At 40.7% G+C, this 24,590-nt stretch overlaps 1 protein-coding gene across 1 annotated transcript in view; it reads left to right on the forward strand.

The window, feature by feature from the left end:
- Positions 1-24,590, forward strand: part of CAMK4 (calcium/calmodulin-dependent protein kinase IV) — a 257,674-nt gene that overhangs the window by 230,486 nt on the left and 2,598 nt on the right. Inside the window, 2 exon segments of the mRNA XM_012659519.1 lie at positions 16,644-16,719; positions 21,456-21,582. Of these exon segments, the coding sequence (XP_012514973.1) occupies positions 16,644-16,719; positions 21,456-21,582 (203 nt within the window).

A 24,590-nucleotide genomic window follows, 5' to 3' on the forward strand; every position in this document is an offset into this window, starting at 1 on the left:
CAAGGAGTATGATTTTTTAGTTTCGTCTTCACAATACTAAGTTCTAATATTTGGGGAACTGGGTTTGAGATCTTTGAAATTACATCATCTCTGCCACAGTTCTTTAGTTTTGAAATAAAAGATTCATTTTTTAATATTCCTAAGATTCAATCCACATTGCTATTTTCTGAAATTCATGGCTTTATGGCAGTTTTTAAACAATTTTCTAGATTTTTTTAACTTACTGAATATGAATGATAGTTCCTGAGAATGAAGAGTAGATTTTAAAAAGGTAAACCATAAGAAAATGGTAGAGAAAATAAATACAACCTTTTTAAAGACTCTGTTGGTTTCCCAAATAATAGTTTTGTTGGTATTTTTAACTAGGTAAATATAATATTACACAAAAACATTTTTTCCTACAAAACTGGAAATGATTGGACAAAAGACAGGATTTGTTCCTTAGTTTTGATGACTACAGGAAGACAAAATCTGCTCAGCGATCAGACTCTGAGTGAAACAGGGCATGTGCCGAAGTTCACTGAGTCAACTCCAGCTTCTGATCTGTCAGGGCCACTCTTGCACTCGGGGTTCCCTGCACTGCATTGTCTGTGGAGGCCAGTGAGCTCGTCAGAGAGGACCCTGTGCTCTGGACAGGCTTCATCAAGGGAATGCAAGTTTGTTTGAATAGCTACTGGGACTATCGGTTTCTAAAATTCTTACAGCCAGAGTAAAAACAAAAAAAGATGACAGTTTAGTTTAATACTTTAACAGGTTAAAAAGAGTAAATTGAAAAGTACTTTGTTTTTTTTTAAAGGCTGGTCAAGTGAAGCAGTGGAAGTGGAGAAGGAACAAAGGAATCTGTAACTGGTTGTGATCAATTAGTTGTAAACACCACTGCACTCAGACCAACCGAAAAGTACTTTATTAAAAATAAGCAGAATAATCTCTTCACCACACACATGCATCTTACAGAGCCATTTTCAAGGATTCAGAAGTTTCTGAATCAGAAAAATTTCTTAAAGAGCTTATTGGAATAATATATCAGGTATACCTAACATTTGAATTATGAATATGAATATTATCTTTTAAAGTATTTCTTAAAATGCTGTTAACAGAATACTTTTATAAGATTACACAGCACTATAATTGAAGTCTTATCTTCCATTAGTGCCAATTAATGATTACAGTGATAATCCCATGGAGTTGCCACATTGCTACTTTTTAAGGAAAGAACTCATTAGGCTCACTATGCCAAAATTTAAGACAAATTTTCAACAGCTTACAGTTCAACAGAAAAGCTCTCTGTTTAACTCTCAACAAAACTGAAAGTTAAGTTAACCAATAAGTTACATTTTCTATAATATGAACACATACTCATACGAAAAATGTTGGAAAATTTAAATGGAATAAAGAAGTAATTCTAATAATGTAAAATGGAAGCTTTCAGTATAGGTTTCACAAAAGACATAGTGTTCGTGTTCATTTTTGGAAGAATAAATGCCTAAAGTGAAATAATAAGAGTATCAAATTATACTGGTAATCTAATCAAATAAGGGATAATCTCACTCAAGAATTAATTAAATAACCACATTGGTGACTACCATTTTACAATGAACTTTTTAAAAATCGAGATTAATTAAATGCATAGTAAAATGTCAGCTGTGCTTACTGTGCTTACTGTAACTTCCTACTTGACAAGCTGGGGTGTGTGTTCCTGTGTGGCTTGTGGACTATGGGAAAGGGAGCAGGGAAGGGGAGAGGAAGAGAAGTTCAGGAGGCTAAGCAGGTGGGAAAGGGCACCCAGACCCCTCTCCCCTTCCTGACCATCCCCCTTCTTCCTCCCTGAGATAGGCTGCATCCCCAAGCCATCATCTATCTGTCACAGGCCTGCTTACAGCCTCCGAGCCAGTCAAGCAGTGCCAAGCAAAGGAAAGGTGGGGACAGGTACAGGGTGGTGAGGAGAGGTCATCAATAGCTCCTCTTGTTCTTGACCTTGGAGAGGACAGGACTCTGTGGAATGGGTGCGAGCTTACCTTACACTGTCTTGGAAGTTTGAAATTTGGAGAAAAATGAGTCTCTTGGGGTGTTTGTATCGGTCTGGTACTGCCCTAAACAAAATGTTTTCTGTGGAACTTTAGTTGTGTAGACATTCACTCCTTTCTTAATTTAATAAATATTTATTGAGCTTCTACTATCACCAGGCACTGTTGTCTGTGATGGAGATACAGCAGCAAAAACCAAAACAAAACAACTCTTCCTTAAGGATACTGTAGTATATTTTAGTGAGAGAACACAATAAAATAAATATGTAAATTATGCAGAAAGAGGTGATCATTTCTATGGAGTAATATAAAGTTGGGAAAGGAGGGTGAGCTGCAACTTAAATAGGGTGATCAGGGAAGGCTTCGTGTGAGAATGGAATGCATGAGCAAAGGTGAGAGAGAGATAAGGGAGAGGACCAGCCAGGGAAAGAAAGCTCCAGGTGGAGGGGACAGAGCATACCTACCCCAAGGCAGGAACATGCCTGGGTGTCTTTTAGATCAAGCAAGGATGCTGGTTGGTTGGAGTGCAATGACAGGTAGGAAAGTGGGGAGCTAACAACTGGAAGAATGGAGCTAACATTTACTGAGATGGGGAAGACTTTTGGAGCAACGGGTTGGGGCTTGTTCATTTTGAGATGCCTGTTAGATATTCAAGTAGAGGTGTCATGTGGGCAGAAGGGAATATGTGTCTGATGTTCAGGGGCAAAGACTTGGCTGTTGATATAAATGTGGGCATTATCAGCATATATTACAGAAGATATTTAAAGTCATGAGACTCTCAGGCATCCCCAAGGCAGACAAGGAGACCACCCAGACTGATCCCTCAGCAATACCACCATTAGCAGGCCAGAGAGAAGAGGAGGAACCACATTTATTATTTGTATAACTTCAAGTAGCAGAGGAAGCTCCAGAGGACAGAATTAAGAATTGTGAATGGATGCTGCAAGGCACAGATTTTTGGCTCAATATACAAAGCAATAGTCTAACAACTAAAGCCATTAGCAGTAGAAGGGGCTGCCTCCTAGCCTGGGACGTGCTCGCAAAGGCTAATGGACTCATCTCTCAGGACCCAGGGCCAGCAGCAATGGGAGGGGAGGAAGAAGCTCTTCAATTTTGTATCACCCAGTAGACATATAGTATACACTATTAAAGAATATCAGCATAAAAGCTGTCTATACATCCTATATATGTAAACTAAGTTGAGGATTATGGCAACCACTTACTTAAATCAAAGCTAAACAAATATGTTTGGCCTGAGATGGCTGATAAAATGGAGTCTCAAAGATTGCCCACATCATCCTCCTCTGACTTCTCATGTTCTCTTTCAGTTTACAGATGGTCTTTTAATGTAATGGCAATCCTGAACTTCAGGCACTCCACATCCTAAATCATTTTTCATGCCCACTTCTATGTAAGACACTAGTTCAAGAACAGAACCAGCTGTGCCAGAGAATGCACAGTTCTGTGGGGACTCAACGCTATTATTACACATGTGAAGGTGGAATGATGGGCGGAAGAGGTCAAAACGAAGAGGTGATTGATGGCAAGTGGGTAGAAGACTTGCTTAAAATGTCTTATTTGGGCCCTGAACACCCACAAAACGTTCCACTTTAGAATGTTCTAACAGAAAGGATATGCATAAAATAAAAATAAAAAGTTTCAAAAGGATTATTATTGGTAATCATCAGTGAGAAGGCTTAGAGTTCCTTTAGAGAAAAACCCAGGATGTGCCATACTTCATACATGAGCTAGTGTAAATTCTACTTCTACTACTTTATGTTTGCACCTCCATGTGCAGAAGAGAGTCTTATGTAATGTTAACATTAAGATGAGTTGGGTGTATTTATTTTACTCCACCTCATCCCACAAAAGTTGAAAGGCAGCTTTTCAACAGTTAATACTCTGTTGCCAACATCTATCACAACTTGGAAGTGACCAGGAGACTCAGTCTGATTGAGATTTGGGGAAAATAGCTACTATCTCAAGATTGGAGGGCTCAGTGGAATCACAGAAAAGCTCACTTCACAGGGTGATAAAAATAAGTGGTGTTTGTTTTTTTCCCTTATGAAAGCACTAGGTGTTCTCAAATACTTGATTGTCTCTTTAGGGTACTATTAACAAAATAAAAAGATGAGGAAAATAAACAGGCCATCTTTCTTTACCCATTTATAAGATTTACACAAAGAGAAAATCACAATTCTTATGACAAGAAAGACTTTTGAACAGCTTAGATGAAAACATGAAGTGGGAGTTGGATTGACTGATGTTCGCCGTGTGAAAAATCAAGAGCCCTGGAGAAAGGAAAGAACGAGGTAGAACATAAAGTATATCACTTGTATTTCAAAACGCACTTCTAGCTTTTTCTTTTTACACTCTGCTTGCAAGTCACAGGTAACTAAAGTGACAGAGGCCTTAAATCCTTCCTCACTCCTTCTCAACCTTTCACAGCATGGCCGTCATAGAACTGATAGTGTTCCCAGGTTCATCGTAGTACACTGTCAAGGCCGCTCCTAGCCAGAGGGAGCCCCCTCTGGAAGTCTCAAGTGTATTCCAGTCTGATCTGAACCTTTGTCCTAGCACTTAGCCTACTTACCTTTCTTATCTGTTATCAAGGCAAAAATTGCACCAAATTTTAGACAGGTTGTTTTCCTTTCTTAGCAAATGTAGGTGACAGACAAACAAAGGACTCCCCAAGGTACAGATGCTAAGAAAAGCCACAGTTTGGAGTCTGCCTGGCTGTCGGCGCTGCTGCTGCCCATGGACAGCTGTCCTAAGTGCATAGCTCTCCTCTGCATTCCTTCCTCAAGTCAGGAATGGGAAAGATGCAGAGAATTTTCAAACACGGCTCTTCTGCCTCCCTTAGATACATCCCTTCCCCCCTCCTCCCTCCATTCTCCTCCTTCCACACTGCTCCCTTGGCAGAGGCAACGTTTAGAGAGACTCTAGGTTCTGCGCTAAAGATGTCTTAGACTTTTGTGGCTCCCCAAAAACTCTGAATTCAAGACAAACCTCTACAGTGAAAAATCCCACAGTGGTTTTCCATCAGCTCTGGTAGGGAGAGTAGCTCTGGAAAGTGAGATTCAGGATTTAATGTGCAAATTTATTTTTTTCCCAAATGTTTTGAATTGCAAAAAAAGAAGCAGAGGAGAGAACTTTAAAAAGACAAACAAAACCCCTGACCTGCTAGACCTCCAGGCTGGCCTCTATCTGCTTCAGAGGTGCTGATCATCCTGGGACTTGCTGCATACCTGAGCCCTGCTCCAGACATGCTGGCTGCTGCTGCTGCTGCTTCTTCTTCTTCTTCTTCTCCTTCTCCTTCTCCTTTCTTTCTTCTTCTCTTTTTCCCAAATATTAAAAGAGTACAAATGTTCTTGTTACATAGATACCATTTATAATGCTTAAGTCAGGGCTATTAGTGTGCCCATCACCTGAATAGTGTTCACTATACCTTTTAGGTAGGTTTTTACCCCTCCCCTGATCCCCCTTCCTCACTTCTTGATTTACAATGACTTTTTCTTTTCTTTGTGCCCAGGTGTGCCTATCAATTAGTTCCAAGTTATTAGAGAGTACATGTGGTGGTTGGTTTTCCATTCCTGAGATACTTCACTTAGGATAATGGTCTGAAGTTCCATCCAAATTGCTGCAAAATATATTATTTCATTCCTTTTTATGTCTAAGTAGTACTCCATGGTATATATTAATACATGCCGCATTTTTTTAATCCGCTCATGAATTGATGGGCACTTAGATTAATTCTACATCTTTGTGATTATAAACTGTGCTGCAACAAAAATTCAACTACAGATGCCTTTTGATAAAATGACTTCCCAGCAGTGGGAGTGCTGGTTTTAATGCTAAGTCTGTATTTATTTCTTTGAGAAATCTCCATAATGTTTTCCATACAGGTTGAACCAGTTTGCAATCCCACCAACAGTGTATAAACATTCCTTTCTCTCTGCATCCATGCAGCATCTATTGTTTTTTGACTTTTTAGTAATAGCCATCTGACAAGGGTAAGGTGACCTCTCATTGTGGTTTTAATTTGCATTTCCCTGATGATTAGTGATGTTGAACATTTCTTCATTTGTTTGTTGGCCATTTGTCTATCTTCTTTGAAAAACTTCTGTTCATGGCTTTTGTTCACTTTTTAATGAGGTTGTTTGTTTATTTCTTACTGATTTGTTTGAATTATTTGTAGATTCTGGGTATTAGCCTTTTATCAGATGTAGAGTTTGTGAATATTTTCTCCCATTCGGCAGGTTGTCTATTTGCTCTGTTGACTTTTTCCTTTGCTCTGCAGAAGGTTTTTAATTTAATCAAGCCCCACTTACTTATTTTTGTCATTGCCGTAATTGCCTTTGGGGTCTTAGTCATAAATTCTTTGCCTAAGCCAATGTCTAGAAGAGTTTTCCCACATTTTCTTCTAGAATTTTTATGGTTTCATGCCTTACATTTAAGTTGTTTATTCATCTTGAATTAATTTTAGTATATGGTGAGAGGTAGAGGTCCTGATTCATTCTTCTGCATGTGGCTGTCCAATTTTCCCCAGTATATGTTATTGTATGCTTTTGCAAAGATCAGTTGATTGTAGGTAGATTGTTTTATATCTGGGTTCTCTGTTCTATTCCATTGATCTATTGCCAGGAGTTAGCTACTCTCCCAGAAAAACTGGTCCCAAGGCAGGATCGTCGCAAGGGATTTGGAAATAATAGGAAATAAAGAAATAATGTAGATGGAGAAATGATTGAGATGGAGACAAAGTACAGTTTAAGTGATGGGGGAGTTAGGGGTCTCCAGCATTCCCGCGAGCTGTGATGCATTGAATGAAATCCCACATTAGTATTTATTGTTATAGCAAATAGTTGTCTTGTGTTAAAGAATTACATGTACAGCTCATTTTTTGAGATTTCCAGAGGAACCTTACCTAATTCTGTCTACAAGAATAGATGGTTACAAAATTTTTCTAAGACAAGCATATTAAGCCCTAAGTTAGAAACAGACCTAGCTGAGCATACAAATTAAAGATAAAATGTATAAAATGAGAACACTGAGTCTGTGTACTGCTCTAATCTACTTCTTCTAAACACAAAGACATGTAGTCAGGAGTGAAGCAGGAATGGCCTTGAAGTCTAGGATAGTTCCAGCTGCATGTTATCTGCTGGGCAGGCATTTTAATCAGCTTCTCCACCAAGGACCCAAACTGAGCTTCTGCCTTGCAAAAAAGCTCAAGGCAATGGCCGGCAGCAAAGAAAAAATGTTGCTTTGCAAACATCCTCTGACAATGCCTCCCTTGTTGGAAGCAGCTTCTATTCTGTGAACTAACATGTCCACAGATTCCTTCAAAGCAAAGTCCTGCAAAACCCCTGAAACTTTTCACGTCTCTTAGCCTTTTTCCCAACAATCTATGTCTCTATTTTTGTACCAATGCCATGCTGCTTTGGTTACTATAGGCTTGTGGTATAGTTTGAAGTCTGGTAATGTGATGCCTTCAAATTTGTTCTTTTTGCTTAAGATTGCTATGGCTATTTGGGCTCATTTTTGGTTCCAGATGAAGCATAGAATTATTTTTTCTAGATCTGTGAAATATGCCATTGATATTTTGATGGGAATTACAATGACTCTGTAAATCACTTTGGGCAGCATTAGCATTTTAACCATGTTAACTCTACCAATCCATGAGCATGATATCTTTTTCCATTTGTTTGTGTCATCTGTGATTTTTTTCATTAGTTTTTTGTAGTTCTCCTTGTAGAGATCTTCACTTCCATGGTTAAGTATATTCCTAGGTATTTTGTTTTCTTTGTAGCTATTATGAATGATGTTGAGTCTTTTATTTGACTCTCAGCTTGATTGTTATTTGTATGCAGAAATACTACTGATTTGTGTACGTTGATTTTGTAATCTGAGACATTGCTGAATTTATTTATCAATTCCAGGAGTGTCTTGGTGGATTGCTTGGGATTTTCTAGATAATGGATCATATCATCAGCAAAAAGTAATAATATGACCTCCTCTTTCCCAATTTGAAAACGCGTTACTTCTTTCTCTTGCCTGTTGTTCTGGTTAGGACTTTTAGTACTATGTTGAATAGAAGTGATGGCAGTGGGCACACTGTCTTCTCCAGTTCTTAGGGAGAATACTTTCAACTTTTCCCCATTCAGAATGACGTTGGCTGTGGGTTTGTCATATATGCCTTTTATAAGTTTGAGGTATGTTCCTTCTATCTCTAGTTTGTTGACAGTTTTTGTCATGAAAAGATGCTGAATTTTCTTGAATGCTTTTTCTGCATCTATTGAGAGGATCATATGATCTTTGTTTTTGCTTCTGCTTATGTTGTGAATCACATTTATTGATTTATGTATGTTGAACCATCCTTGCATCCCTGGAATGAAGCCAACTTAGTCACGGTGAATTATTTTTTTGATGTGCTGTTAAATTTGGTTTGCTAGTATTATTATGAATATTTTTGCATCTATATTCATAAGGGGTATTGGTCTATAGTTTCTATTTTTGTTGTGTTCTTTTCTGGCTTTGGTAATAAGGCTATACTGGCTTCATAGAATGAGATGGGGAGGATTCCCTCCTTCTTGATGTTATGAAACAATATCTGTAGTGTGGATACCAGCTCTTTCTTTGTAGGTCTGGAAGAATTTGGCTGTGGATATATCTGGTTGAGGGCTTTTTTCGTTGGGAGATTTTTTTATTACTACTTTGATCTCGCTGCTTGTTATTGGTCTGTTCAGAATTTCTATTTCTTCCTGATTGCATCTTGGGAGGTTGCGTGTTTCCATAAATTTGTCCATTTCCTCTACATTTTCTAATGTAGAGATTTTTATAGTATTCTTGGATGATATTTGGTGTTTCTGTTGTATCAGTTGTAATATCTCCTTTTTCATTTCTGATTGAGCTTATTTGAGTCCTTTCTCTTCTATTCCTGGATAATCTAGCAAGAGGTCTATCAATTTTGTTTATCTTTTCAAAGAACTTTGTGTTTTGTTGATCATTTGTGTGGTTTTTTTTGTTTGTTTGCTTTCCATTTCATTTAGTTTTGCTCTGAGTTTTATGGTTTGGTTTGCTCTTCCTTTTCTAGTTCCTTGAGATGTGATATTAGGTTGTTAATTTGTGATCTGTCTTTTTGATGTAGGCTATGAATTTTCACCTTAGGACTGCTTTTGCTGAATCCTATAGATTTTAATAGCTTATATCCTCGTCATCCTTCAGTTCAAGGAATCTTTTCATTTCCATCTAAATTTCATCATTGATCCAATAATCATTCAGTGGCAAGTTATTTAATTTGCATGTCTTTATATAGGTTTGATTTTTGCTCTTGGAATTGATTTCTAGTTTTATTCCACTGTGTTCTGAGAAGATATGTGGTATGATTTTTTTGAATTTGTTAAGACATGTTTGGTGGCCTAAGATTTGATCAGTCTTGGAGAATGTCCCATGTGCTGATGAGAAGAATATATATGCAGAAGTTTTGGAGTAGAATGTTCTTAAGCATCAGTTAGTTCTATTTGTTCTAGAGTCCTCTTTAAGTGCAGGACTTATTGATTTTCTGCTTTGATGATCATTCACCTATAACAGTGGGACATTGAAGTCCCCGGCAATTACAATGCTACTATTTATCTCTTTGCCTAGATCTAGTAGAATTTGCTTTATGAACATGGGAGTTCCTGTGTTAGGAGCATATATATTTAGGATTATTATGTCTTTTTTTGAATTGCTCCCTTTATCATTATATAATAATCATCTTTGTTTCTCTTTACCATTGTTTATTTAAAGTCAATCTCTCTGGAGTCTCACAGATCACCCAGGACCCACTGGACCCCTGTGGCTCCTGCAGTCTGGGCTGGAGTTGGGAAATGTCTGTGCAGTGATGATCAAAATGGAACCTGAGGAGTAGAGGCCCCCTGGTGAGGGAAAAGGTGCCTGGTGGGTAGTAAAGCTTGGGTCTGTGGGGCAGGAGGCGCCACAGGTGCGGGGACAGTGAAAGCCTAGTGCCCTGTCTGCAAGAAGTTCTCCACTCACTGGTGGCAGCACTTTGGCAGAAGGTCTCTCAGCTCACTTTGGCAGAAGGTCTCTCCAGCAGCTTGGGAGTCCACCAACAGTCCAAGACACAAGGGGGGAGGATGTTAGCCAATCCACCTACCCTTCTCGCTGGTCTCTGAGCCTCTCTGGACTTAATCCCCATTGATGCCTTTCTCCTTCCAGTTCTGCTCCGTGACCTCTTCCTGTGGAGTCTCCCATAGGTTCAGGCACCCTTCCTTCAGAACCTTATCTGATCTATGTTTGTCTGTCTGTTTGTTTTTTCTCTTTCATTTAAAATTTCTCCTTCTTACAGAGACACTCTGGCTGGTGGTATCTTTGGTCCACCATCTTGTCCTCGCTTACCCTTGCTATAATTCTTTCCAGTGTTCGATAACTATCTTGTATCTGGATGTCTGAATTTTTGGTGATACCATGGAAATTTTCCTCAATAATTCCCTCAAATAGATTTTCCATTCTTTTTGTTCTTTGTTCTTCTCCCTTATACCTATACCTATAACTATAACTCTTATATTAGTTTTCTCCATGTAGTCCCATATTCATTCATGTGATTGCTCATTCTTTTTTAATTCTCTTTTCTACCTCATTGAATGACTATGTTAGCTTGAGAGCCTTGTCTTCAAGCTCTGAAATTCTTTCTTCTCCTTGGTTTAGCCTGTTGTTGAAGATTTTCACTGTGTTTTGAAATTCCCTATTTGACTCCTTCATTTCTTCAAGTTCCATTTTATCCTTTCTTGTGTTGTCTAGCTGTTTAGTGACTTTCTCATTTTTTCATTGATTTCCTGAAATTTTTGACTTCTTTTTGTTAGTTTTCAACTTTCTCTTCAATTCCATTTATCGTATATGCCATCCATGTTCTGAATTCCATTTCCATCATTTTGAGAATTTTCTTTGATTGGAGTTCACTACTGTAGCTCTACTGTGATACCTTGGGGGTGTTGAATTGTTTTGTTTTTTCATGTTGTCAGGTTTCTTTTGCTAGTTTCTTCTTATCTGTATCCTCTTCTCTTGGCTCAGGGCTAATAAGTTTGCAGGGCACCTGTCCTCCTTTGCTCGGAACTCTCCTGCTTAGTTAGAAGAAGGAGAGGTCCCTAGATGGTGGCTTTTGCATCATACTCTGGAATGTTGACCTGTCAGGGGAGGGGTGGGCACACTGTGAGCCTGTAGTGCAGCTGTTCTGTTTTGTCCCATTCCCCTGTGATTCCTCAGTTCAGCTCAGTGCTGGATGATGTTCATTCAGGGTGGTACGTTGTTCCGTAGATCATTGTTGGAAATTTGATTTGGGGGCTGGGTGAGACCCTCTCCATGGAGGCTGGCATTGTAGAGGATTGCTCTGCCCAGGATCTCCCTGTGTGGGTGACAGTGACAGCTGTATGAACCTATCAAGGCAGTGGGCATTTGCTTGAACCAGGTCCAAGTAACCCCCACCCATGTGACACGGCATCTGCAGTCCCCACACTGGTAGAACAATCCCCTGACTGTGTGGCTCTGCCTCCAAGGTCCCCAGTTCCAGCTCTGAGGCTGCAATGTAATAGTATATTGGCTGCTCAAGGCTTGGGGTTTTGTGGCAGAGTATTGGACCTCAGGGAAGTTCCTCTGCCCAGAGGCAGTGGTGGAGACTCAGGGGTGGAGTCTTGGTGTTCAGGCACAGCACTGGAATTTTGTGGGTGATGTCATGGGCCCAGCAGGAGCTCTGGAGCCACAGGGGCAGAGCCTCAGGCCCAGGCACAGCAAGAGCCTCAGAACTGGAAGTGGGGACCTTGGAGGCAGACCCACACAGTCAGAGGGCCGTTCCACCAGTGAGAGGACTGCAGATGCCATGTCACATGGGCGGGGGTTGTTTGCAGCAGCCCAGGGATCATGGAGGTAGGCCAGGGCTGCCAGCTGGCCAGGGTTCTCCCCTCATCTAGGTCTTGCTGAGACAGCCACCCAAGGCTTCCCAGGTGGTGCCTGTGGTGCTTGAGGTACCTCCTCTGCTCAGATCCTGCACTGGAGGGGAAGGACACTAAGCTCCCAGTTACAGGGTATGGCACAGGGGAGTGTCTGCTCTGCCAGCTCCCTCCCCAGCCCAGTTAGGGTGACGTAAAAGCTGCTGCTTCAAAGCGAAGCCTGGAGCAGACCTGGGGCCATGCACCTGAGAGCCCAGGATGGCATCAGTTGCAGAAACCCAGGATTGGCAGCCACCAGATCCCCGCTGCACCTGCTCTCCAGTGCAATGTCTCTGCACGGACTCAGAGCAGCTCCATGATCAGTCCAGAGGTCTATGGTGGTGGAAAGAGCCCCCTCACAGCTCTGGCTGCAGTGTCTGTGGGATGACTTAGGCCCCCAAGTCTTTATCCTCCAGCCCTTCCCCACGTGTGGATGCCTCCCCTCAGATCCCTTCAGTCTTGCCGGATGAATTGTCCCATCACCGTCACCTTCTCCTTCACTCTGCATGTCCCACATCACTTCTACGCAGTTTTACAATGTTCTTTCCAAGAAGAGCCATCCGCAAGTAGGTATGTGCCTACAACTTTCAGTCCTCTCCTTGAGAGCAGCGCACACATGGGCTGCTTCTAGTCCACTATTTACCCCTCCCACACTGGGTTCTTTCAGTTCCTCCAGTGCCCCTGGCTCTTTCCTGCGATAGGGTCTTTGCATGGGTGCTTTTTCCACTTGCAAGTCTCTTCTCTCTCATTCCTCAACCATTCCTTCTCCCCGTTCTCCCCTGCAGGTCCTTCACATCTCAGTTCAAACTTTGCTTGCTCTGGTCAACATCCCTGACCTCCTTTACCAGGCCAACCCCTACTAAAGACATCCTCCCTCCAAGCACTTCCAGTCACAACTTTGCTTTTCTTCGTTTGATGTTTTGAATTAGCATCTGCCCACCACCACCAAACGTAAGCTCTGTGAAGGCGGGGATTTGTTCTCTGTGATGTCCCATTGTCCCCCAGCAGCTCCTCCTATAGAGTGCCTATCATACAGTGGGTGCTTAATAAATATTTGGTGAGTTATTTATTGAGTGAATGAAGGAACTTGTCAATTTCATTCACCTTAGTCTTCTTCAGATGTGTTTTCCTTAAAAGAGTTAACAATAGCTTGAAAACGTCTTCTGATAAAGAATGCCGTTCTGTAGTTTTAACTTAATAAGTAGGAGAGAATCATAGAGCTCATCTATAATTCAGAAAGGATGATCCTAAGTCTTTCAAAATATGTTTTTAAAAAATTGTTTTATGCCTTAAAATTATTTTTTTTACTTTTATTTCGTTTATTTGTTTGTTTATTTTTGTACTGAAGTGGGAAAATATATGAAAGACAGCCAGAAGTGCTTATAGCATTAAGTGTGGACTAATTGATGTCTTTTCTTGAACTAAATTGAAAGCAGTCAACTATGTCTCACTCTAAGAAGATCGCAAATTAGTAGAATCACCTGCCAAGGACATTTGATACCTAGGAGATTTCAAAGGCTGGAGTGCCAGAACCTAAACTTTATTCTAGAAAAGATTTTGCCTCTTGGAAGGGTTCAGCTAGATTACAAGAGTGTATTCTGCTGGTTCTGAACAAAGTCAAGGTCGTATTAACTAGTAATTGAAAATATTTAAAGGTGATTGAGAAAGTTATCTAATTGTATCTAGGTGTTTTGACTTCATTTGACCCCAATTTTACATTACAATTTGAAAATATAAGTTCTTTTTCGGCCTGACATGGTGGCTTGTGCCTATAATCCCAGCACTTTGGGAGGCCAGGGTTGGTGGATCTCTTGAGGCCAGTAGTTTGAGACCAGCCTAGGCAACATAGTGAGACCCTGTCTCTACTACAATTTTTAAAAAAAAAAATTAGCTGGGGGTGGTGGCACGTGCCTGTAGTCCTAGCTACTTGGGAGGCTGAGGCAAGAGGATCAGTTGAGCCCAGGACTTCGAGGCTACTGTAAGCTATGATTGAGCCACTGCACCCTGGCCTGAGAGACAGAGCAAGATGCTATCTCAAAATATATATATATGTTATTTTAAAAGCAATTAGTTTTAAGAGAAATTTATTATGGAGGATAAAAACATTCTATATTCCTTTTGTCTCAGTTATCCTCACTATGGAAGTTAGCTTTTCCCATGAAAAATTTACTCACATTGCTGCATAATGCCTCACAAGGAAATATTAATAAATTGCCTCGGGAAAGCAAGGCTGCATCTGGTGCTGTGAAGGGAGATCAGATATTGCCATGTTGGGTGTGAAACTCAGATGCCCTATAGTGGATTCAAAAAGCACTTTGATCCACAGTATTCACTTCTTTGGGGCCCTTTGGCTGGGAGCCATAAGAAATGGCCAGAGAAAGCACCAGACCCGTACCAGGATGTATCTCTGGCCAGCACAGGATGGGAGGGTTGATTTCACTAAAGCCAACAGGCAGAGTCCCCGCAGGGCAGCATACACACTAGCTGAAGAAATGGGAAATGCAGCATGTTCTGCAGGTTAGAATGTTTGTGTTTGTCCTCTCTTCTTACTTGAATGATCAGTAACCAATCCTTTACTAATGACACGGTGGGTATCAAGTTAAAACTCAAACTTGGAAATCAACTAGTTTGATTCATTCAGATTTTAGAGGTTATAAACCAAGACCCAGGCTGGGCGCGGTGGCTCATGCCTGCAATCCTAGCACTCTGGGAGGCCGAGGTGGGTGGATCATTTGAGTTCAGGAGTTGGAGACCAGCCTGAGCAAGAGCAAGACCCCGTCTCTACTAAAAAAAGTAGAAAGAAATTAGCTGGACAACTGAAAATATATAGAAAAAATTAGCCGGGCATGGTGGCTCACACCTATAGTCCCAGCTACTCGGGAGGCTGAGGCAGAAGGATTGCTTGAGCCCAGGAGTTTGAGGTTGCTGTGAGCTAGGCTGATGCCATGGGACTCTAGCCCGGGCAACAGAGTCAGACTCTGTCTCAAAAAAAAAATAAAACCAAGACCCAGAAAATGTAAAAGACTCTCCCCAACATATTGCTGTATTTATGTTTAAATGTCAGTGTCAGGCTTGATAGCATTTCAGACCAGGTACGAATTGCTGGCATGAAGACCTGAGTGGGGAAGGACTTACACATGCTCAACATGCACGCTCAATAGGCATGCATTCAGCTCTCTGACTGGAACAGCTCCCAGAGACAAAGACAAGCAGCAGCAGCCCTCCTATCTGAGTTCCCCATACAGTGTGACAAGCAAAGTGCTTGCAAGTGGGAGTTCACTGTTGGGGCTCAAGGCGCCTTCTGTGTGGTGAAGATTGCTCTAGGGAATGAAAGCTACTCTGACAGAGCGAATAATGTTGACATTGAGCATGGGTTTTTCTTAATTTTGTTAATTAAATCTAAAGGAAAATTTTCTAGGAATAACTCATCTGTACATAAGAAAAACCTGGCCGCAGAAGCAATTTCTTAAAGGGTGTATCTGGCTGAATTGCTGTTGAGAGTGATAGAACACACACTCTCATTTTACCATACGGGCTCTTCGTCTCCTATAGTTTATGTCACACAGTTTCTACAGGGAAGAGAAAATCCTAACTGAACATGGTAAGGGGTTAGGGATAGTATGGGAAGAGGTCAGCAGGGCATCTGCAGTATTTCTTCCTATAAAGTAAATCCAGAGTCCTGGAGGACAGCCTCCCTCCAGAGCTCCCTTAGTCAACACTGAGTATGACATTTCCAGCCAGCGTGGGCAGCCCCCAGCCCAGAGCAGGAGTGTGTTGCCCTTGTCCCCAAGCCTCCCTCAACGAACCCTAGACATTTATCAAGTAGCTCCTTCCTTGGGGACCCCACTGGCATCTACGGCACTTGTGTTCAAAATCGACAAAGGCTACTCTGGGCTCTAGGCCCGAACCCTGTTTCTCCATGGATGGCAGAGCTCTCATTTCTCTTTTTCTTAAGTTGTTAGTTAGGCAAACAAACAACACCCCCATTCCTCAGGGCAAACCACTGGACCCAGTTAACTCCCCATTTTTACAGATCCATGGTAATCAAAATATAAAAGTTCTTACTGTTCTCCATTCTAGGCCATTTCATGGCTGAGAAGATGTTCCCTTTTCACAATGGTGGTCAGGGATATTATAAGCTACTCATTGTGTGCAGAGAAGTCCCATTTCTCAGTTCGTGACCCCAGGCTGACTGGGAACAGCTGTTCTTTGGAGACCTACATGTGTCAGGGCCCCTCCTAGATCCTTTCCCCACCTTCCAGCACTAGAGATATGCCAATCTTCCCTGCCATCTGCCCTGACCCTTCCTTTTCTATGTGCAAAGCTCCCTTTGAAGTAAGGGGTCTTTTGGTACAGAAATATAGCTCTATATATCTGATTTGAGCAATATCATAATGTTCCAAGATAGAATATTAAAGTTCATAGCATTACTTTTCTTCGTCACAAACACAAAGGGACTATAATCTCTCCCACTAAAATAGACACATGAATTTTTAGCCTTATACTGTGGTTTGGGGAGAGAAGATCGAATTATACTGTTCTGAAGTTTTGTTGATGAATTCGTTTCTTTCCCATTGCTTGTTATAAAAATGTGAATGTTGAATTTAGCTCCAATTTAACACAATTTTCATTTTTTCTGCAGCACCTGAAATTCTTAGAGGCTGTGCCTATGGACCTGAGGTGGACATGTGGTCTGTAGGAATAATCACCTACATCTTGTAAGTGAAGAAAAGCAATTTCTATGCAATCTCTATGCAAAAAAAAAGCAATCTCTATTGCCTTTTTGTAACATTTTCTAGGTACCTAGAGCACTCATAAAAATCAAGATTACTTTTTGACTTCTTGTGATTTTCTATTACATACTAAAGTAGTCAGTGATAGAATTTTCTGAAAATGAGCATTCATTTTTATTTTGTAACATTCTTGGGGCAAGAACTTCTGTCCAGCGCTTTTCTATGTCTCATCTGCTATGCAATGTTATGACAGATTTGGGAAACAATTCATTATTTCACAGTAGTAATGAATGTGAAACCCAAGTCCACTTACTAAACTTGTTCTTGTTTTACTTATTTGCATCTTATCTAAAATAATTAGACTATTAGTCCTTTTAGAAAAGGGAAAGTGGCTATTTAATTTTTTAAGCATCCCAAACTGGTGTATTTCTTATCATGAATATTTTAAATGCATTTGGCTATCAATTTTGTTCCCCATTTCTGTTAGATTTTTAAAGGCCTTGGGTTTAATACCATATGCAGATTTCTCTCTGAGAAAAAAGAAAATGAGCTAAGTATTTCACTCTCTGCTATCCTCAACTCCATCCTTGAGCTCCTGCCTAATATGAATAAGGAATTTCAGGAAATCCCAAGAGACAATAGAATTGAAGGTGATGAGGAAAATCACCAAACAAATGGAAGAGTGTTGGAAAAGGAAGATTGCTGTAGGACAACTAAAAAACAAGATATCAATGAGTTTGAGAGATTAATTCAAAACAAGCAGATTTGGTTGCCATTTAGAGAGTACCACAGAGTTAGTTATTGAAACCTGTAATATTCAAATCTATAAGATTTTGGAGCGTTAGAAAGAAAGTATATTAGTCTGCTCGGGCTGCCATAACAAAATCTATAGACTGGATGGTTTAAACAATGGAAATTTATTTTCTCACAGTTCTGGAGGCTGGAAGTTCAAGATCAGGGTGTCAGCATTGTTGGATTCTGGTGAGGGCCCTCTTCCTGGCTTGCAGGTGGCCACCTTCACACTGTGTCCTCACATGGTGGGAAGAGAGAGTGAGCAAGCTCTCTGGTGTCTCTTCTTAGGAGGGGACGAATCCCATGATGAGGGCTCCACCCTCATGATCTCATCAAAACCCGATTGCTCCCCAAAGGCTCCATGTCCAAATACTACCACATCAGGAGTTAGGGTTTCAACATATGACTTTGGGGAGGACATGATTCAGTCCTAGGAGAAAAAGTTGTTTGGAAGTTTTTTTAAATTTGTTTTTAACTTAATAATGCTCTTATAAAGTACAATGTCCAGGTCATATGGGCCAGGAATGGGCTAACTGATATAAGACCCCCAAGCATGTTAGCAAACAGTAAGTTCACCTGGATATATATATTTGTTGATAGCCAAGACAAAAAGGTTTAACAGGCAACCCATAAAAGAGCCATCTACTAATTTTAATGCCGAAAGATATTTTCAATGTTCAATTCTCTTGCCTCTAGAGTGTATCAAAGCTTGAGAACAATTTGGAGAGGTAGAAAACCATGTTTTTTCTTGGGAAAGTGCAAACTCTTAGGTAATCTATGTTCACCACACTAAGTGCTTAATTCTTTACAATAAATCCCTGACCACATTGTAGAAGTCCTTCTACTTGTGTTTGAGATCATTTTTATACTAGGGAAAGAATGTTGTCTCCTGAATTATGTAAGTGACATATCATACTTAGTGACACTAAGTGAAAAAGTGAACTATACAAATAAGGATTCAGGTTTGTCCCTAAAATATAAATGCACCCAATTATAATTTTGTGTTGAAATATACTGGGAGGAGTTGAAGTATTAATGATATAAAGGAATTTGGAGCGATGGAAGTCAGAAGTTAAGTTACATTCACCCAGAATAACTGGAATATGGAATGAGTAAACCTCCGTGATAAGGACACTGACATGGGAAAATGAAGGGAAAGACAAATGTAATCATTTGAGAAACATTTTATTATAACGCCGAAGATAAATTTAAAAATCTATCAATGTTCCTTACCCCTAGTCCATTACCAAATTATACAAACTATGTTTTATATTTCTTTTCTCTTTATACACTGAAGGTAATTAATAGGTGTTAGTTGAAAATAAGAGTAGCAGGCCCCAGAATGGAAATAACAATGCTGGTGACAACTAATATCCTTTAGTTCTATACTAACTCCTATCAGCCCCTAAGCCTGAGGACTTTTTACTTAGCCTGCAGTTCATTAATAATTGCCGAATTCCACCTGCAAGGTTCACTGATATATTTTCTCTGATGGATTGTTCCTTTGGATCTATGTATCTCCCTTATTGTACCAGTTTAGCTTTGCTGTGTACTCAGTGGCCTACTGGTGACCTAGATTTTGACCTCTAGACACCCAACTCATTCCACCAGAGTGGCTTGGAGCCAGAAGGGAACAGAGTACAGAAGTAACCAAATGAAGAATTAGAACTAAGGATCCATTTGTCGATAATTCCTGGCAAAGTAATTGTTGCAGTGGAACTACATTATGAACTTCAGCCAAATCCTTTCTTCTACGTCCGAAATGTCAAGGCACCTGTTTTATAATACATACACTCGCCTATATACACACATAAACTCTGGGGTTTATTTTTGAATAGAACCATGAATAAATAGAAGTATGATTCTTACTATCGGTGTAGAGACCTCTGTTTACTCCTGCCCCTGTTCTTATGGCTACTACTGCGGTTTAACACTTCATTCTTTCCTTCTTAAAAGTTTAAAAGCTCGCCACCACCAGGCTTCAGTGGTATGGCTTTGCTATTTCTAAAGATAACACTCAGCTGAAAATGAAGACCATTCTGTTGTTTCTCCCAGGAATTCTGGTCTCTCTACCTGTTGCACCTAAACCCTCTGCCCCATAGACAAAAGCTGCAGGCCTGGGCCTCCTGATCTGACCAGAATCAGATAACGACAGAGATTCGAATTCTCTCCTTTAGCTTTCAACATTACAGCTCTGCCCAAAGGCTTGGACTTAGCCTGCATAACACATTCACACTTCAGGCCTGTGTAATCCAAATATGCTCCTAATCTCTCATTGCTGGAATTAAAATATTACCATTTCTGAAGGGTTTTTGCATAGTGCGTGTGGCGCATGCATGTGTGTGTGTGTGTGTGTGTGTGTGCGCGCGCGTGCTACTCTCTCACATTTCTTCCATTTTTGGCATTTCAGGCTGACACAACATAAACTTTTTACCTCTGTCACCAAAGCGCAAAGTCACTGACATGATTGAAATGAAATAAAAAGCATTTGAGCACTATAACTCCTGAATTGTCATTTTTGTTTCCAGATTTTCAGAAGGGAAAACATAAGGAGCCTCCTAAATTAAGTCTGGAAAATTGGCTAATTTCTCCATGACTAATCAGCAACAGGCCATAATTTTCTAGTGTTGTGGAGGGTAAGGGAGGGCCAGGCAAGGCCATACTCTCTCCTTGTCAAGGAGTGGACACGCGCGCCTGTCTCTCCTTCTGCGTCCCTTCCACTGGTAGGTCTGGAGCCAGGTTCTCTGCGCAGACTGCTACAGTAGGGAGAAGGAGAATGCATTGGCCCAGGCCTCAACACTCTCAAGACTGGCCTTTTCCCAGCTGGCTCCAGAATATTTGGAAGAGACAAAGACTCTCCCAGTGGGACATTCTCTGAGCAAGAGCACATGAGAAACCACTTCTTCCTAAAAACTCATCATATTAGGATGCATTTGAATTTTTCATGCTCTGCACCAACCTGACCAGCTTGAAGAAACTTATTCATTTCTGCTCCACCACCCCCATTCTTTTCAAATGCAACACCTGTGACACATGCCCTGGCATGGGCTTTTTGCCCTTTTGATCCCTAGTGATTTCAGCACCTCTGCCCATTGACGAACAGTGGAGATTGGTGGTCCCAGACAAACAACTCGCTTTTCCTCTCTCTCTCTTTTTAGGATGCCCAAGATGGTTCCCTGTTCCTTGTACGCCACTTTTCCCATTCATTTTAAGCTGACCCTGTAGTGGAAAATGAAAGTGAACAGAGTAGAACATCTTTAAAGATACACAAAAGCCAGGGAGGGTAACATACAAGAATGAGGTAAATCTAGGCTGCTCATCTCTCTGGGCTGTATCCAGTCACTGTATTAATACATTTTTTAAGGCTGTTCCCTGTTTGAACTCCTACCTTTGTTTACTCTGAAATCCAAACTGGAATGGGATGGAAATACAATACTTTACTCATTTCTATGGAGGAATTCATCAAATAGGGCAGAACAAAAATGAGTGAAAATCCTTTCTTTCCATTTTTTAATCTCTTTACTCTCAAAATCCTAACTCTTCCATTTTATACTAAATTGGAACTCAAATCAATCTGTCTGTCTGTCTTCTCAATTCCTATGAAAAAAATCTGTGGAAAGTCCTTAACATAATGCCTATATTAATGTTAGCTATTATTATTCTTATTTCTATGTGCCATAATTTTAATATTATAGCTTTTTGTAGAACTCCTAAGTTGCTTTTAGATCAATCCTGCTTCCTGAAGACATAATTGTGTGTTTACATTATCAATAGTGAATTGTAACAAGGCAATTACTTACTTGTGCTGAGTAGACTTGCTTCCACAGCAGAAAGCTGTGAAAAAGGATGGTCTTGAATTTCTGCAGAAACTTGATGAAATATACTTAGGCTTTTAAAGACATTTTATTCCCTGTATTTTGTCCCTCTAGACTTTGTGGATTTGAACCATTCTATGATGAAAGAGGAGATCAGTTCATGTTCAGGAGAATTCTGAACTGTGAATATTACTTTATCTCCCCCTGGTGGGATGAAGTATCTCTAAATGCCAAGGACTTGGTAAGTGTGACTAAAGCAGAATGAAACAAAATGAAATAAATTCATTTTAACTAATTAATAGGCAATGTTATTTTTAAAATTTTGCCCCTATTAATATCATTTTTCTTTTCAATTTTAAAGTACTTTTAATAAAATAATGCACATTAATACATTTTCCTTTTAGATAGTAAAAATAGATATTTTTGACTGATCACAAGCTGAATTATCACAAATTACAATTATCGTAGTGTTAATGAGCTTTTACTGTATCGTTAGTATAGAGCCTTGCTTATGCAGAAAGCTGTGCTACGTGAATCCAAACATAACTCAAACAGAAGAATTTTGTTTTAACATGGCTTTCTATTGCCTAGATTTAGATATACTTCAAATAAAGCAATGTTGCTTCCTGAAATTTCATTCAAACGTATGAAAATATCCTCATAGCAATACAAGTATATATCATTGGCATTATAAAAAAGTTCCACTGTATTAATAGTGCATTTTGTTTGTTTGTTTGACCTCAATATTGCATTCAAGAAACACACACCGGCTGGGGAGGTGGTCCACCTCTTCTAAAATAAAGAGGATGCTAACATGGGACTGAAACATTTATCATCTATTCTCCAGAGAAAATCCACATAGACATAATCCAGAACTGACTTTCGGATAACAGAAGGTTAGATCTCCAAGGAATCTTAGGCGTCATCTAGTCCTCCCCTCATTTTAAAGATGAGTGTGATAAAGACTAGAGAGGTGAAATGACTGCCAAAGGTCACACAGCTTCCAGGCAGAAAGACAGTGCTGGGAATGATTCAGGTTTCCAGACACTCTGTCCAGTGCTCTTTTCCCTTCAAGCATTTCTTGCTTACTCTCTGCATTCGTTCATGGACCTGATCCCTGAGGGCCTGTGGCTTTCCCAGCGTGGCTGTGAAGAGAGGGACGGTGTGTGCGATGTGTAGATAAGTCATCCCAGCTCCTCCCTCGAGGCAGACCCCACACTCTGAATCATCTCTTGAATCCATCCGGTTCTCTTCACCTCCACCACCTCTGTCCCAGTCCGAGCCACCATCCTCTCCCACCTGGACCACTGCTACAACCTCTTATCTGGTCTCCCTGCCTCTTCCCGGGCCCTTCTCAAATACGGCTCCACACAGGCTCCGGAGGGATGATCTTATAAATAAATCTCATCATGTCACTCCCCTGCTTTAAGGCTCTTCGGATACAGCCCCAAACCCATAACAAGATCTGCATGGCGCTGCCTGGTCTAGAGCCTGCCCCCCTCTCCCACGCCTTCACTAGCTCCCTATCCCTCTTTTTTGCTACTCTTCACTCAAATGCATCAGACTTCAACTTTGTCAGCAGCGCAGCTCAGGATATTGGCCACTGCTCTTTCTTCTGCTTTGTAATGTTCTCTCCCCCTTCCTCCCCATCACCTTCTTCCCCATCACACACACACACACACACACACACACACACACACACACACACAGCCCTCTTTGCTTGGGTGACCCTCATCCTCCAGCCCTAGCTGCCACTAGATATCCCCTGGGAGGCGAGGTCACCTCCTCCACTCCCTCCCTCCCACAGTTGGTTCCTTCAGCCACATTATTCCTTTGCCCCCTGTACTCCGCCTTTCATAGTAGTCATCACTTATAGTTACATGTTCAATGGTCTTCTTTAATTAGATTATAAGCTCTGGGAGAGGACAATGCCTGTGTGCTCACATCTTAGTACTATTAGTAGATAGGCATATAGTGCAGGCTCAATAAATGTTCATTGAATGAAACAATGAATCAGAAAATAAACCATGTAATTTTAGAGTCTGACACATCTGGATTGAAGTGCCCCCTTTGTCATGACCTAGAAGTGTGACCTTGGGCTTATTAGCTAACTTCTCTATGCCTTGTTTTCTCATCTAGGATGATAACAGTACCTATCTCTAGGCTGTTGTGAGAATTAAGGGTCTCAATGCATGTTAAACTAGCACCAACTAACTCTGCCCTCTACAAATCCAGTGTCTTCAGCCCAAACACACATTCGTTTGCAAATGCTACAGAAAGGACATGAAAAGAGAACCAGATAATATTGATCCCTCATTTTGACTTGCTGCCTGATTTCGTTAGCCTGTGTTCACTTCTTAGAGTTAGACAAGATCTTAGACCTGAAATTATCCAAAGCCCCTCATTTTACACAGGAGCAGGCCAAAGTCCAGAGAGACTGACAGTCTTGGAGGCATCACAGTATGGTGGCCACAGGATGAGCTCTGATATAACACAGAGCTGAGTTTGAATGCAGGCTCCACCAATTACAAATTGTCTGACCTTAGGCAAACCACTAAGTCTTTCCCAACTTCCTTCCATCCCTCATTTATGAATTGGTGCTAATAGTTCCAAATGATAAGTTTATTAAAAGGATTGTGTATGTTTTTAGGAACTTTTATACGCACCTAAAAATGCATTTACAAAGGAATTAAGGTAGAAACGAGATCTTGTAAGAAAAGGGTCTGGGGAAGTGTTCATAGGCACTCATTTCCTGTGTGTGTCTATGTCTAGGGTCACTGAAGTAGGTAGAGGCATAACCAGGGCTTGTACAAAACTGCTGGCTCCAAATAGTCTCTACCTTATGCCAGGTCACCCCTACTGAGCCCAGGGCCATGGATTACTTCATTTGATGACTTTCCTGGCAATTTATTGTCTGCTCATCCTCACAAGCAGGAGTAAACCTCCCAGAACAGGCTGCCAGTCGGTTGGTTTCAGTCCTTTAAGCAAATCATGCCCTCAAGCCACTGACTTCTTTACTTTGATTCTGAAATGGCTTTTAAGCTGTGAGCTTATTCCTTCAAGTACCCTCAAGGGATTAGAGAAAAAGATCCAGGAATCTCAAGGCAGAATAAGATAATATTCCACAGGGGCTGGGATACTATCCCTTTTGCTTGCCATTTAATCCTACAGAAAGAATGATGATGCATGAATAATTCCATTATTGTGGAGATGTATTTTAAGTTCTGAATTCTAGGTGATTGTGAAGTG

This window comes from Propithecus coquereli, unplaced genomic scaffold, assembly GCF_000956105.1.
Source record: "Propithecus coquereli isolate 6110/MARCELLA unplaced genomic scaffold, Pcoq_1.0 Scaffold62, whole genome shotgun sequence".
Lineage (NCBI taxonomy): Eukaryota > Metazoa > Chordata > Mammalia > Primates > Indriidae > Propithecus > Propithecus coquereli.